Source organism: Theobroma cacao, chromosome 3, assembly GCF_053813885.1.
Source record: "Theobroma cacao isolate CCN51 chromosome 3, ASM5381388v1, whole genome shotgun sequence".
Classification (NCBI taxonomy): Eukaryota; Viridiplantae; Streptophyta; class Magnoliopsida; order Malvales; family Malvaceae; genus Theobroma; species Theobroma cacao.
The window spans coordinates 37,101,145-37,113,700 of record NC_142641.1 but is presented as its reverse complement, the minus strand read 5'-3'; the positions used below and the strand labels follow the sequence as shown (position 1 = coordinate 37,113,700).

The window sequence follows — 12,556 nt, the reverse complement described above, 5'->3', positions numbered from 1 at the left end:
TGGGTCCAGGCCCTTCAGGTATAGGTCAGGCCGGATTTCTCACACATGTTTTTTTTTGGGCCAATTAACAAGCACTTTCGTTTACAGTTTTCCAAATGTGGATTTCTTTTTTGGATTAAGTTGTTAATTTGTTTTTAAGGGAAATTGAAACATATATAGTTAGTATTATAAATATATTTTTCAATAAATTAAACTCATAATATATAGTTAGTATTATAAATATATTTTACAATAAATTAAATTCTTAAATGACTCAAATCAAGAAATAATAAAAATAAATATTTAACTCAAACTAATTAACAAATTGAATTCAAATAGTTAACAAGCCAATTTTGAATAGCTTAGAAATAGTTAAACTTTCACTAAATACTCAATCACATTTATCAAATTACTCGAATTTTATGGTAAAACATGTAATTGACTTGAATTGATTGAAAATTTGTGAATGTGGTAATATTATTTGTTCATGTAATTTAAGCATAATATTCAAAAAAGTTCAAAAATTATTCAAGAAAATTTAAATAAATTTTTACTTTTTGTGTTAAATCAAGCTCTATAATTTTATTTTGAGTCAAATAAATTTTTATAATTAATATTAACTAATTATCATTAATCAATATATCCATATCATAATGTCATATTAATATATGACATCATTATCTATTATAATTGAAAATATATTTTAACTAAATCAATCATTTATCATAAGAGTTTATTTGATTTAATATAAATATATAAAAACTTATTTAACTAAAAATAAAATTATAAAGATATATTAAACATAATAAAAAATTAAAAAATTTTAAATTTTTTAAAATATTATGTCTATTAGTTATTTTACTAAAAATTTTGTTTTCTTACTATAAGAAATTATGTAGATTAACACCTGAGAGCTAAAGCAAAGTAGAGGAGAAAGAAAATGGCCGCAACAGCCACAAGCATATCCCTCCATTGTTGCCCTTCATAAGAATCCCTCTCATTCAGTTCCATAACGAAAACCCACAACTTGAAATTCACCAAAACCTCATTCAGCCCCCATTCTCATCGTCTTCGCGTTGCCATAAGAGCTTCTTCTTCTGCAGCCCTCAATGACCCTCCTCTTCCAACACTAAACAATCTCGATCATCAACTTCGGGTCCGGATCCTCTCTGAATCTCTCCACTACATCCAGATATTCACGGGCAAGACCATCGCGGTCAAATACAGCGCCGCCGCCATCGGCCTCCTCCCCATCCTCGTCCACAGCTGCGGTCCTTCTCAATCAGCTTAACATCCCGCCTCAGTTCCGTGAAGGCCTTCGTGTAACCGACGCCGGGACCATGGAAGTTTCCATTGTCCTCGTCTGCAAGGTTAACAAGGACCTCGTCTCTCGTATCAACTTCGCCGGAGCCACCGCTGTGGGCCTTTCCGGTAATGACGGCCGTCTTTTGACTGCCCTGCCCAGCCCAAACGCCGCCCAGTTAGGATTTGTCGGAGAAGTTGCTAGAGTCGACCCAACAGTCCTGCAACCGCTTGGGGACATCGGACACATCCTGGTGATTGCTTCAGTGGCGGCGGATGAGTTTGGGCAGCCTTCCAACATTGCGGACACGGTAGCTGGAGACGTGGCGCGGCGTTGGGGGAGGAGAAGCTGATTCTGTTGACTGACGTGGCGGGGATTTTGAGAAACCGAGAGGATCCTGGAAGCTTGGTGAAAGAGATTGATATAAAGGGAGTGAAGAAGATGACTGAGGAACGGAAGGTTGGTGGTGGGATGATTCCAAAGGTGAATTGTTGTATTCGATCGCTTGCTCAAGAGGTCACCACTGCTAGCATTGTCGATAGTCGTGTTGAGCACTCGTTACTTCATGAGGTTTATGACCGATGAAGGCGCTGGCACCATGATCGCTGGTTAACTTATAACTCTACTCCTTTTGTAACTCTTTCTATTTATTGCAGTGAAATTGCAATTCCGAGTTACTCATTGATTTTCCCATTCAAAAAAAAAAAAGTATAATTTAATGAATGAAAGAAAATATAATTTAATATTAATACCGTCAAACTCCTTCTGTTTTAACAAGGTATCATAGCCGTTGATCACTCATCATCGCTTATTTCCAAAGTTGTACAATTTATCAAGCGGCTAATATTCATTAGGAATGATTCGATTTTAGTACGTCAACAACACGTGATAATCAACGTAGCAAGACACGTTGTTAATGTTATAGTAAGTGCAAAAGTGTTTGTCTCCGCCTAAATCCGAGGCCTTCAGAAATTGAATTCTTTCAGAACTTTCCTTCCATATTAGCTTTATTGCCTATAAAAAGTCGTGGAAAATCTAGGGTTTTCCATCTTTTTTCTTTGGAATGTATTATTGTTTTCTAGAGCGGCAGCAGAAGCGTCTTGCGCGGTACGTTTTTTTACTTCGTCTTTTTTGTTTTCTTTTAAACAAATTTTATTGTATGCTATTCTCTTCTGGTCTAAGAACTCAGATTAGTTGGGGGAAAGTTAGTGTTTCCTTTGCAATATCAAGGTTCATAGTGATGATAGTTTTAAGGGGGCTTTCACTCTTCTATTGTATGCTCTTGTTTGTATTTACTATTATATCTTTGCCCTCTTATGTGACAATCCTCGTTGAGTTGCTTTGAGTTAATTCCGGAGTTTGATTGTTTATGGCTTTGTTGATTGTCACTTTTAAAGGTAAAAAGGAGTAAAATTGTGGAAGTTTATTGAATTCAAATTAACAATGGCAGTTTGGTTCTTGCAATTTGTTTTCTTAAAAATTGTGGTTTTGTTTTCGGAATTGAGTTTCCTAAGGCTTTGATAACTAATATATATGCAATTATATCAGAATTTATCATGTTTGATGTAATTTCAAGTCGAAGGCATAATGGATATTCGTCAAAATTTAAGCGACCAGGAGTCTCTGCCGTTCGTCACTATCCTAGAGACTGTGGATTGTTGTTGCCCGAACTGGACCCAAGAAAAGGACAAGAAGAGATTACTAAGGTCCATCCTTTGGAAATTGCTGCTGCTAGCCGCCCTGTTTTAAGAAAGTATCCTCCTCCAAAAATTCGGAAAGGGCATCTTGTCATACGGAATTTTCCTTTCAAGTCGAATGCTCCTGCTGCGTTGAGAAACCAAATGCCTTCTGATTCTGAGGACAGTCATTCATCTTTTGGGATCCCTATGGCAGATTGTGAGCAATCGGATGCTTCTAAAGCAACTGATGTTCATACATGCAGGGATGCTAAACAGTATGACTTCTCAGTTGTTAGGAACTCCAAGCCATGGTATGTTCCTAATTCAACAAATGTTCATGACGTTCATGTGTGCGTAGAACCTAAACAAAACAATGTGTCAATGGTTGATAAGGATTGCAAACCAATGGACGTTTCCTTTGCAACTAATGTTTTTGCATGTAGAGATGTTAAAGATTTCAGCCCATCAATGGTGGTTGGGGATGAGCAATATGAGGTGGATAGCTATCGAGTAGTTGTAAAGGACGAGGAGGAAGGAGACGAAGTCCCATCTATTCCCAAACAAGCGAGCTTATCGAAGGGTGTTGGGGATGAGCAATATGAGGTGGATAGCTATCGAGTAGTTGTAAAGGACGAGGAGGAAGGAGACGAAGTCCCATCTATTCCCAAACAAGCGAGCTTATCGAAGGGTGTTGGGGATGAGCAATGTTCGAATGTTCACTTTAGTGATGAAGAGTGTGAGAAAGCCTTATTGGAGGTGTATAGTTCTCAAGTAGTTATTAGCGAAGACTTGGTGGTCACTGATAACAAGGAGTTGGGAATTTCTTCGAACAAGGTTAAAGAGGTTTTACATCTTTTTCAAGAGGTTTACCTTAAGCTCTCACAAGAAAGTGGTAGGAAACGAAAAGAAAGTCTTCCTCTACTTGCAGCTTCACATCTTCTAAAGCAGCAAAAGTGGATCAATATGGGTAAACGATTAGGTCCTATACCAGGAATTGAAATAGGTGACTATTTTGATTGGAGGGCTGAATTGAATGTAATTGGCCTCCATCGCCAATATGTTTGTGGCATCGATTATATGGAGTTGGATGGGAGAATACTAGCTACAAGCATTGTGGACTCTGGTCGATATGACAATATTGTGGAGTCAAATGATGAACAGGAGTTTCCAGATGTCCTAATTTATTCAGGGCAAGGTGAAAATCCGAAGGTTCAAAGTAGGAAATTTGTATATGATCAAAAACTTAAAGGAGGGAACCTTGCATTGAAGAATAGTTCGGAAACAAAAACCCCGATAAGGGTTATTCGTAAGGTTTCCTTTAAAGGTGCTAGTAGTAAGATTGTTGAACGAAAGTTTGTTTATGATGGGTTGTACTTTGTGGATAGTTATCGGGAAGAAAGAGCATCATCGGGTAAGCTTGTTTTTAAGTTTGTACTAAAGAGATTTCCAGGGCAACCAAAACTTAAGTGGGCAAAATTGATATGGAAAGAACATGTTTGTATGAATGATATTTCTCACGGTAAAGAGAAGATACCCATTCGTGCAATGAATGCATTGGATGATGAAAAGCCCCCACTCTTTAATTATGTCACCAATGTAACGTATCCCGAATCCTACCATCCTTCCATGTCGAGTGGTGGTTGTGATTGTATTGATGGATGTTCAGATTCTGAGGATTGCCCTTGTGTCATAAAAAATGGTGGAGAAATTCCATACAATTATGAAGAGTGCATTATGATGGAGAAGCCTATTATCATCGAGTGTGGACCTTCTTGTAAGTGCTTTACTTCTTGCAGTAATAGAGTAAGTCAACGGGGAATTCGTTTTCCGTTAGAAGTTTTTAAGACTAAAACAAAAGGATGGGGTGTTAGATCACGATCTTTTATACCGTGTGGAAGTTTTATTTGTGAGTATATAGGTGAAATCCTTCCAGATAAGGAAGTTGAACAAAGGATAGGTAAGGATGAGTATTTGTTTGATATAGGACATAACTATGGTGTCTTATCACACTCATCTGAAGTAAATGAATGTTTCACAATTGATGCTGCTCAGTTTGGGAATGTGGGTCGATTTATCAATCATAGTTGCTCTCCCAATCTTTTTGCTCAAAATGTACTCTTTGATCACAATGATAGCAGTATCCCCCACATTATGTTATTTGCTATGGAAGACATACCTCCCTTGAAGGAGTTAACCTATGATTATAATTATAGGATAGGTGGAGTTTGTGATGTAAATGGTGATATCAAGATGAAGCCTTGTTTTTGTGGTTCAAAGGAATGTACCGGGCGGATGTATTAATGAAGATGTATTCTTATAAATTTATAAGTTGTTCATTTGAGTTTTAGCCAAATATATTTTCAGTTGCATAGTATTGTTGCAAGGCTTGTGCAATGAATAGTATTAATTTTTGTTTTGTTAAATGTGCTAGGACCTTTTGATCAGGTTGATGTTGATATCGTATCTTATAAAGTGTATCATATGATGCATGATATGTATCTAGATATGGTTAAATCACCATGTATGGTCGAATCATTATAAGTTTAATTGCAATCAAGTATTAAATTTTTATTTTTGAGTTGAAACATGAGTTTAGATTTTAATTACATTGTTATAATATGATAAGTAATACGTACGATACATAATACGTAATATACAATACGATATTAATCGAAAATGATATGTATTTATAGTTATATTAGATTTGATCAAATATAAAATTTAATTAAATATCGAAAGCATATTATATGATTCGTAATGCATAATTTACAATAGTATCACGTATGGTATGATACGGTTGATACATTTTTTATAAACTTAATTTTAATTAATTATTAAAATTTTTATTTTTTTTATTTTTTTAAGTTGAAACATGAAAAGTTATATTTTATGAGTTTCAATCTTTAGATTTTAAACAAAAATAATACTAAAAAAGTAAATTCTTTTTTAATTTTCAGCATGATAAATTCTTTTTAAATTTTAATTAATAAATTAATATGACAAATATTTTATTTAAAACTTTATATTATGAGTTTAAATTTAAAAAATAATTATCTTTTTAATTTACATTCTATAATCTTCAATTTTGTTAAAAAATATAATTTATTTTTAATTTTTTTAATTTTTACATATATAAATTTTATTTATAATTAATTTTAAAATTTTTACCGTATTTATGATATGATATTTAATGCTCAATATTAAAAAATAAGATTTTGATACACAATATATATCTCGATTCAACAACTATGATTTTAAACAAAAAATACTAAAAAAATCAAATTCTTTTTTTAACTTTAACATGTTAATTATTTTTTATTTTTAATTAATAAAATAATATAAAATAGATATTTTATTTAAAAATATATATTATTTAAGAATATGTTAATAGTTTAAATTAAAAAATAATTATCTCATTATACTTCAACTCTATTAATAAATATAATGTTTTTTAAAAATTTTATTTTTACATGTATAAATGTTATTTATAATTAATTTTAAAAATTTTAACGTATTCAAAAATAAAAATTTGATATACGATAAAAATTTTGATGTAATAATTATGGTGTTAATTATGCTAAAGGTTGATACGCTGATGTAGCAATGGTCAAATGACAATAAAGTTCCTAACTAATGTGAATTGAACAACATTGAAGATATGATTGTAAAGTGAAATTTTTTAGTTTTAAAATAGAAACATTGCATTTAATGCCACCAATTGACAAAAAAAAAAATTTGACATCTCATCTTTTGGTTATAGTTACACACGAGCTCATTTGTTTTCTAAATGAATATTTCGTTCTAAATGTATAAATGATATTAATGTTTAAACATGAAATGTCTAAAATGTTTTTATTTTTTTATTACTATTTTTCTTTTTTTCAGACTAATCGGTAATGTTTCCTCACCCAATCGATCATCCGTGGCTAAATCTATTCGTAGAATGTCAGATTTAGTCAAATCTCCCTAAACGAGCACTAGATCTGAGAAGTACTAGGAAGCACCATGATGGGTGCTCCTCAAAGGAGTGTCAATCTCTCGCTCCCTTGGGAGAGCACGATCTAGCTGACTCTGACACTCTTCGGCTAGGTATATCTAGCTGCAGGGTGACCGGTTGGTAAAAGGTTGGTAGAGTTTTTTTTTTTTTTGAAAAATTATAGTTTGGTAATTTTTAAATTTAATGAAGAGTAAAATTATTCTTTCAATATTATCATATAATCAAACTAATGAAAACATTAATAATTGATTAACGTCTAAACTTATGTGTCTAATGAAAAATATTCTTTTGAGACGGATTGTATATTTCGAAAACTAATAGATCTGCGTGAAATTTTAATTAAAACTCAAAGTGTTAAAATATTTTACTAGTTAAATACAAAACTGAGGCTAAACATTTAGGCACTTTTTTAATTAAGGCACAAACGTTTCAATTGTAACAATTAAGGACTAAACATTTTCGATTCTTTACAATTATGGGTTAAGTTGACAAGTTGATGAAACGTGTATTATACATGATAAAAAATCGCATTGAAAATTTAGTTGTTATATGTCATATTGAAAAATATAGTTGTTATATGTCATGTTGAAAAATGTAGTTATTACACGCCATGTTGAAGATTTAATTATTACACGTTATATTGAAAATTTAGTTATTACATACTATGTTGAAAAATTTAATTGTTACACATTATGTTGAAAATTTAATTGTTACACGCCATGTTACAAAATTTAATTATTACATACTATGTTGAAGATTTAATTGCCACATATTATATTGAAAATTTAGTTATTACATGTCAAGTTAAAAAATTTAATTCTTACACGTCATATTGAAAATTTAGTTATACATATCATATTAAAAAATGTAATTATTACATGTCATGTTGAAAAATTTGTAATAATTACATATTGTGTTAATGATTTAGTTGTTGCATGCTATGTTTAAAAATTTAATTGTTACACTCTATAATGAAAAAATTATTACACACTATGTCATAATTTAAACCTTTTTGATTTACAGAAAATATTTTCTAAGAAACCTACCATTCCTAATCTTACCCTTTTGTATCTCACCTTAGCCCTTATACTTAATATATTACAAATCAGTTCATTATTTATTATAAAAAGATTTAATCCCTTAATTTTATATAAGATTTTCGCCTGGTGAACGCAAAATCCTGGTTCAATCTTTGATGTGTAGTGAATCTATTAATTTATGTTTATGTTATCACGAAATAGACATTGATGTATTTTTTGAGATAAAGACTTACTCGAAATTAAATTTGGAAATAAAAATTAAAAGATTGAATGACTTTATTATATAGATAAAGTATTCAAAATTTCAAAAACATTGAACACGTCTCCATACTTTATTTAAACAGGCATATTTATTGAAAATTTTCATTGTTCAATAAAACATTGATCAAATTTCATGGATAGATGCTATTTTCAATTAAATTATTGCACTCACTTCACTGCCCAGTCCAGATGCTTTACTGTGTCTTGGCGCAAAACTCCTACAACTACAGGAATGAATGTTTTGTGAATTATAAGCAAAAGCAGGTCCTTTTGTTGCTTTAGCTAGTCCTCAATTTGTTTAAAGTGTATAGCCATTGAGAAGTAAAAGAGTGAAAAATGTAGAAGAAATAACAGTTCAATAGGTTATGTTTTGTTAATAATTATAAGCAGGTGAAGGATTGAAAACTGTTAGACATGGCCTTTTCTCCCTGCATAGTGGAGAACTCTTACAGTTGTAGCTCAGGTGGCTGAACATGAAATCCATTACCAAGACAACCAGGCAAATAGAAGAAACACTCACTATACCCAGTACATAAAGATCGTTTTAACGTAAAAAAAACTAACATCGTAATATTGTACGAAGCAGATTCAAACTATATATCGTACTTTCACACCATGTCTTTTATAACTACATACTAACCATACTGTCCTAGCAAGTACTCCGGCCTTCGTTTTAGCCATGGTGGTTCCTGTTACTTGACGGCCAGGTGTTGCTGTTGCCGCTTCCGCTTGAACCGCCGCTTCCTCCACCGTAGCCGCTGCCACCAGAATTGCCTTGTCCACTTCCAGCCCCATAGCCTCCACCATGAGCACCATCACCTCCAGACCCATAACCGTACCCGGAGCCTGATCCAGTCCCGGAACCAAACCCAAATCCATAACCCCTCCCGAATCCATTAGGTGACCGGCCCGAGCCGGAGCCATAACCCCATCCACCTCCAGGGCTTGAACCCCAGCCCCAACTATAGTCCCAGTTAGGCCCATGGCCTGAACCGCTATCGCCATTGATGTCCCCGCTTGGGGCATTGGGCTCCGTAGACATTTCGGAAGCGGTCAGCTTTTTCCTGTCACCACGAGCACCAGTTATATTAAAAGCGGACAACAAGAAGATAAGGTAGACAGTGAAATGGAGAAAGTTAAGCTGCATTTTCTTCTCCATGATATATTTGGAGTTGTAAGCTTTTTGCAGACCAAGTTGGGATTGTGTGTGAAATCTGGCTTGCGTCAAGATTTGGTGCATGCTAGTGGGTATTTATAATGGGGGTGATTGAGATATAAGGCCACTTGTGATGGCATTTACTTTTTATATAGGTGCACATGTCCAAGTGTTAAAAATTTACCCACATAGCAGCACTACCACGCCTGAATCGCACCACCGCCCTTTCAACTAAATTAAACATGATGGTATGTGTTCATGCCTTCATGCCTAACCAAACGAAGGAAATGGAAACAAAGTTTAAGCCACAAGTTTGTTCTTTGGATTATCAAAATTTAATAAATGGACCCTATCAACAAGTCATGATTATGTCTGTGTTTTGACCGATAAGCTTGAGTCCTAAACTTTCAACCCGCATTCAATCTTTCTGCTAACCATTAAGTTTAAAACATCTAATTGGTTTTTTTAACTACAAGAAGGTTTTAGTCTTTTCTTTGTTTACATTTTTTCTTATGCAAGACATCTACCAAGTTCCAAGAGAACATAAGCAGAGTGGATTTAGAAACTTCAAACCCATGCAGTCTCTGCTGCCTTTTAGTTACACCAAAGCGAAGATTAACATATATAGACGCTGTTAATTAATTGTAAGAAATTCATTATGCCATAATAATAATAATTGTTAAAATATTCTTGATACTCTCATTGCAAAGGCAAAAAGTAGATATTTCGGCCTTGAGAAGATATTTTAGGCTTTGGTTTCATGGATGTATATAGCAGGGATCGGATCGAGGCATGGCTGATGGAATGGGGAGGTGGTACACGCACATTTGAGTGGCAGAAGCTTTAACCGGCCATAGCCACCTTGGACACGTGGGGACGTAAGCGATGCATGCCAAGTAGCGTGGATCCGAGCTCTCTCTTTCTACCCATGATAATGGGTACTATAGTAGTTGTTAGTTGCTTCAGGAAAAGTACCCTTTATGCTTGTGGTGTGCTGTGGTGGAGGATAACAACTTTTGACTTCCACATTTTCGAATTTATGTAAGGGATCTAAAACTTTTGATCCCTTCACGAAAGTGACATGATCTTGACACGTGAGCATATCTTTTAATGCTCTTCCAGTTCCATTCTTCCTTGTTCCCTATGGAGTTCCGGGGGGTGTTTAGTGTTTAGCAACAGGGGATGGAGGGTGTTTTTGCATTTGCAATAGTGGGAAAGAAAAAATGAATCTGAGGGGCTTGTGCTTTTGGACCACATTACACTTCACATACGCCTTTGAGTACCCACCCAAAGAGTGTGCAACAACATCGTAGGATCATCATAGGCATGAAAAGATAAAAAGGGACTCTCTGGTTTACACTCTTGTGCTTCTTTCAACTCATGAAAGGTATAGTTCAATCAGAACAACTTTTGCCAGGTAAGATTTTTTAAATTTTGGCATAACTTGCCAGAGGAGAAGCACAAACATAACCGACTTAAGAACAAACGAATCAAACGTATTGATCTGGTAAGCATATAAACACAACAATGTAGTATTATGATCATAATCTTTTAGCTTAATGAATGAGCACATCCTAAAATTAAATATGATACTTAGTATCTCATAGATGATTATGTATTACACTATTAGATATTTGTTCACAAACGATTGCTTATATCGAGTTATCTTAAAAGGAAAGCAAGTTGGAGTGGAAAGGAAAGCTTGATTTCAGGGTTTTCAGCCTGCAGCTAGACATTGGCATGGCAAACCCTTCAAAGTGGAAAGGATTGGCGAGGGACCTAAACTTGATTTGGGACCTGTCTAGAATCTAGGCTACAAGCTGGAGCCACAAACAGAATTATTTTCCTTTTTCTGGGCCATCTGAATGAGAAAAACTCAGTTGAACCTTTAATCCAGGAGGACAGGGAGCAAGGCCCCAGGAGGTTCAACTTGTAAACTTGAGCTTCAACTGGCTGAACCCGTGTGGGCGCACAATGCTTGCTTTGATTGACTCATGCTGCGGTCGGACCACCTCACATGCAGTATCCCATTTCCCAATCCAAGTTGCCTCTCAAATTGGACCCAATTCCCACAAGTTCAACGCGATATATGAGTAGCCCTTTGGCCCAATTCTTGGTTCTATAGTTAAACAATTTTCTTTCAGGTCAATATTACTGTGTTCCCTTCCTCACATGGTGCGGTATCGACCCATCACTGAAACAATCAGATAGATGTATTTGATTCGATGCTGAAACACTTTTCATGAGATAGATATTTGGGAGTCTTTTAGTAGTATCTATTTGCTTTGGTAAAGGATAATTCTTTTCCATCTATATACGCACAAAATATGCCGAACTGCTTTGTACCTGAACACTTGATAACATCAAGGCTTAGGTAACTTGAACAGGCATGACTGTATGAATTTTAACTATTGATATCATTTCTTTACTTTGTTTGAGTAGCTAAATCAGTTCCTCTTTTTGCATTAAGTCAATTACAGAGGGAAGCCAGTTAGGCACACCAAACTCATCATTTGGGCGAAGATAACATCATCAACATGCAAGGTTGGTGGATCGGATTTCCGTGGAAAGCAGATTTGGATCGTTATCTGCAAAGAAAACTAGCACCTAGAATATTTCAAGTCTCTATTTCAATTTAGAGGATACGTAGTATAAGGTATTACAAAATAGAAATTATGTGTTAATATAGTGTAATATTATTTTTTTGTTACATATAAATAATTAGTTGATATTAATTTTTGAAAATTTCAATTTAAGTTGGTCTGACTTAAACTCAATCTTATTCTCTTATTTTTCTTTCTCATAATACACACATCCATGTAATGATAATTTTGTTTTATAAAAAAAAATCTCACAAGTTGAGAATAGTATAAATACTTCAATAATCAATCTCACTTTAATATTTTCTTGAGACTGTAACACACAATGAATGTACAAAGATTAATCTGTATAAAACACTTTGTAGAACTTGTTCATAGTGCAGCAAATTGAAATCATGAGTGTCAATCTGAAGTTAATTTGCAGACGAAACAGGCTTATTTGTGCACAAGAGTTGTGAATAAATGAAACAAAATTTGCCTATCCCATATTGATGAATCAGATAGCAAAGAAGAAATTCCAAAATTATTTGCCGTGAATCTA

At 34.1% G+C, this 12,556-nt stretch overlaps 2 protein-coding genes and 1 pseudogene across 2 annotated transcripts; 2 read left to right on the top strand and 1 right to left on the bottom strand.

The window, feature by feature from the left end:
• The first annotated feature begins 919 nt into the window (after positions 1-919).
• LOC18605262 (acetylglutamate kinase, chloroplastic pseudogene) lies at positions 920-1,948 on the top strand (annotated as a pseudogene).
• Positions 1,949-2,250: 302 nt separating this feature from the next.
• LOC18605261 (histone-lysine N-methyltransferase, H3 lysine-9 specific SUVH5-like) lies at positions 2,251-5,506 on the top strand. The gene is made up of 2 exons (XM_018116885.2): positions 2,251-2,389; positions 2,831-5,506. Exon 2 carries the CDS (start codon positions 2,839-2,841, stop codon positions 5,260-5,262), a length of 2,424 nt encoding a protein of 807 aa, XP_017972374.2. The 5' UTR covers positions 2,251-2,389; positions 2,831-2,838; the 3' UTR covers positions 5,263-5,506.
• Positions 5,507-8,723: 3,217 nt separating this feature from the next.
• LOC18605260 (uncharacterized) lies at positions 8,724-9,462 on the bottom strand. The gene has a single exon (XM_007038177.3). It carries the CDS (start codon positions 9,416-9,418, stop codon positions 8,933-8,935), a length of 486 nt encoding a protein of 161 aa, XP_007038239.2. The 5' UTR covers positions 9,419-9,462; the 3' UTR covers positions 8,724-8,932.
• Positions 9,463-12,556: the final 3,094 nt, after the last annotated feature.